Below are 3314 nucleotides of genomic sequence, written 5' to 3'. Positions count from 1 at the left end.
AATTGCACTACTGGGTACTGCACACATTCTACGCAAAACACTTTCAATACAGTAAACATAAGAGCACCACAGCAAACCACAGCACATACCCAAGGCGCACAGAGCTGCGCTCGGTAGTGAAGTGAAAGCACGTTATAAAAATAAAACTACTGAATAATAATAATAATAAGATTGAATATATTGTAAATCTTTTATTTCATAATTATTTTATGAATTTAATAGCACTTCATCAGCAAAAGGTAAGTTTTGTTTTTAAGAAATTTGCATTTTGGCTTATCTAACTGCTTCCATACCTATTTTTGAATGAGTAGCAAATTGTTCTATTCTAAGACCCTAAATATGATAAATATATGGGAATTTGACTAACATTCTAGGAAACTTTGCCTAAAATTTAGAGAAACAACTAACCTCAGCATAGATCTAAATGGCAGTAACATACAAGAAAATACAATTGTATAAAAAGCTGAATGAGGAGCTCCCAGGGGCATCCTGTCTTGAATTCCTCTGTTATAGCCTGGAGGACTATGATAAATAAAAGGGGGCTGAGGACAGAACCTTGGTGGACCCCTACCTCTACCCGGAGTTCTTCACTGTACTCATTGCCAACCCTCACCTTACATGACTCGCACAGCTCTCACTAACCATTCTTCTATCCCTAGTTTCCTCATTGACCACCAGATGAGAGATCGGGGGACGAAAGCCAGGTACAGAGGTTTATCCTTGGCTAGGTATTTCTCCTGAAGCTATCTTACCAGAAATATAGCATCAGTGGTGCTTTTCCCAGACACGAACCCAAACTGCATCTCATTTAAACTGACCCGCTCCCTGAGTAGTTGGACTATGACCCTCTCCATGACTTTCATTACCTGATCTAACAACTTGATACCCCTGTAATTATTTGTATCTAAAGCGTCATGAAAATGCTGTGAGGCTTTGTGATGCAGATGTAAACATCTCAAGGCCTGTCCGTGTCTACTATTTAGCAATAGGTGTTTGAATGTAAAAATATAGTACATTTTTCTATGCACAAATCACAACTCTTCGTCCTTGTTTTATAAGGTATAGCCATGCTAATTTTTTCCCATTCTATACTAAAGTTAGCAATTTTATCCTTAAGCAACAAGACGAATGTACTGGAGCTAGTGTTGTTCAACTTATTTCTATCTGCAAATGAATTTAATTGATGTGCCAGTCTCACCTTAATGCTTGTTGATGCTCCACTTATATGGAAGTAAGAATGATATCCAATACACAAAAGGGAGGTGCCGAATGGTAGAAGTATACGTTGTAATTTTATCTGGCCAACTTTCAACTAAATATCGTTTTAATCACTAGCTTAAAATATTTTCCCTTTTTTTTTTTCATAGAAGTCATGCTATCATATACAGTTACGGTAACTTCTGTATAACATAAAACTCAACTTTAAAGTGTACCTTCCTTATGGATTTCATAAACAATATATTGATAGAACTCCATCAATATAACAAACTTTAATATTAATTCTATTCAATCTCTTGTAACACAAAGAAAAAGCCTATTAAAACACTAAGATATACTTTGACCTAATTTAATATATATATATAAAACTCCTAATTTCCTCCTGGAACCGATGTTAATTAGAGGTCAGCCTAAAGATAAATTTTATAGCCATATCAGATTTCAACATATCCCTCATCATTTCCCTTCGTATCTTAAACGAGGAAGAATAAGGAAATAAACTAGCCATGAATAAATAAATAAACTCAGTTTGCTTCAAACTACACTTGTTGAAAGACCCTGAACGAAGGTGCACAGTAGATTATACTGAGTTGCATGTGCATTTGTACATACGCTGAGCAGCAGAAACCTGTTGGTCATTTTAACCAACTAAGTATGTATGACCAACTGTAAAACTAAAGGAAAAATTTGATGATGTACCAGTCTCTGTATTTCTTGTAATTGTTTGAAATTTACACTCCTAATAATATTCATGATCCAGAGGAATGTATCCAGAGTCACCCATCAAAAGTATCAAAGCAAGATTGCTCATACTAAATGAGCATTGATATTTATTACCGCTTGATTCAATTAGCCATAACCTGAAATATACCTGGGAGCTATTACAGTACCCACCTGGATAATTTATCTCTGTATACTCATCTTACATACTTCTGTCACACACACACACACACAGTGAAACATCTATAGAAAACAGATGTTAAATGATGGTGATGATGATGTTTCTTTATCATCATCATAATCATTGAGCATTTGTTTTCCATATGTATGTATGTCATGATTCAGTTTTATTTCAAAATTTCTTGCCAGTAGAGATAGAGCTGGCTTCTAACCTAGATCCAAGGCTCCTTCAGTAGAATTTCTACATTAACAACAGGCTATTTTTGTTTGTATGTATGTATGTATTCTTGTGTATTTAGTAGCATATCTAGACATGTTCATATATATTTGAATGATAAACTTCCAGACAGTTTTACAGGTTTTTACAGTTCCACTGATGGATCTGTCATCTTCAAATTAACTTTTTCCTTTCTGATTTTGAGATGCCTAATTTCTCAAGATTGGTATTTAGGCAGTGTGTTACTTATCCCAGGACCCCAATACTTACATTTATAAACCTGAACTTGTAATCTGGATAGAATAACTGCAGATTTCTCATTAGTTCAGCATAGGCATTCTTTTTTTCATTGATCTTCAGCTTTATGTTAAAATCTGCTGGGCAGCTAATTTCCACAACTGTACACAGTTTCTCTTCTCTATCCCAAATCATTATATTAGGTTTGTTGTGCTTACATTTTATTGAGGTTTTCACTGGGACATTCCACCAGTACTCTTTTTTTTTTATTATGAGTGGCTATGACTTCTACCATACAGTGGGTTTTTATTTCTTTGTCCTTGGGGTTATCCTTCTGACAGGTTACATATTAAAGAATGTCCTAGCTACAACATCATGTCTTATTGGAAGATAATATTGGGATAATATTTTCGAACAACTGCTTATGATGTGGTTGATGTCTTTGGTGTCAACTCCACAAGGTCTGCATGGTTTGTCATATTTTACTGCTTTTCCCGCATCTCTATCCCTTTTGTGCATCAGGTATTTTGTTGATGTTTCCTGTTCCAGGATTGCAAATGCATACCCTTCAAAATGAGAGGTCATAATCTGGCACTCGGTCAATGATAGACTGCTTTGATGATCAATGTTACTATCATCTCAGAGCTTTCTACTAACATATCCATGCATAGTTTTCTGCTCATCTTTGCATGTATGTATGTACACATGTATGTAAGTATATGTGTCAATATACAAGTGGTAT

At 35.1% G+C, this 3314-nt stretch overlaps 1 protein-coding gene across 1 annotated transcript in view; it reads left to right on the top strand.

The window, feature by feature from the left end:
• LOC106880794 (uncharacterized) overlaps window positions 1–3314 on the top strand; it is a 57500-nt gene that overhangs the window by 5502 nt on the left and 48684 nt on the right. Inside the window, exon 3 of the mRNA XM_052968047.1 lies at window positions 223–239. Within this exon, the coding sequence (XP_052824007.1) occupies window positions 223–239 (17 nt within the window). The remainder of the gene's footprint in view (window positions 1–222; window positions 240–3314) is intronic.

This window comes from Octopus bimaculoides, chromosome 5 (genome assembly GCF_001194135.2).
Source record: "Octopus bimaculoides isolate UCB-OBI-ISO-001 chromosome 5, ASM119413v2, whole genome shotgun sequence".
Lineage (NCBI taxonomy): Eukaryota > Metazoa > Mollusca > Cephalopoda > Octopoda > Octopodidae > Octopus > Octopus bimaculoides.
Note: the sequence above shows the minus strand (reverse complement) of the source record. Positions and strands in the feature narration are given on the sequence as shown.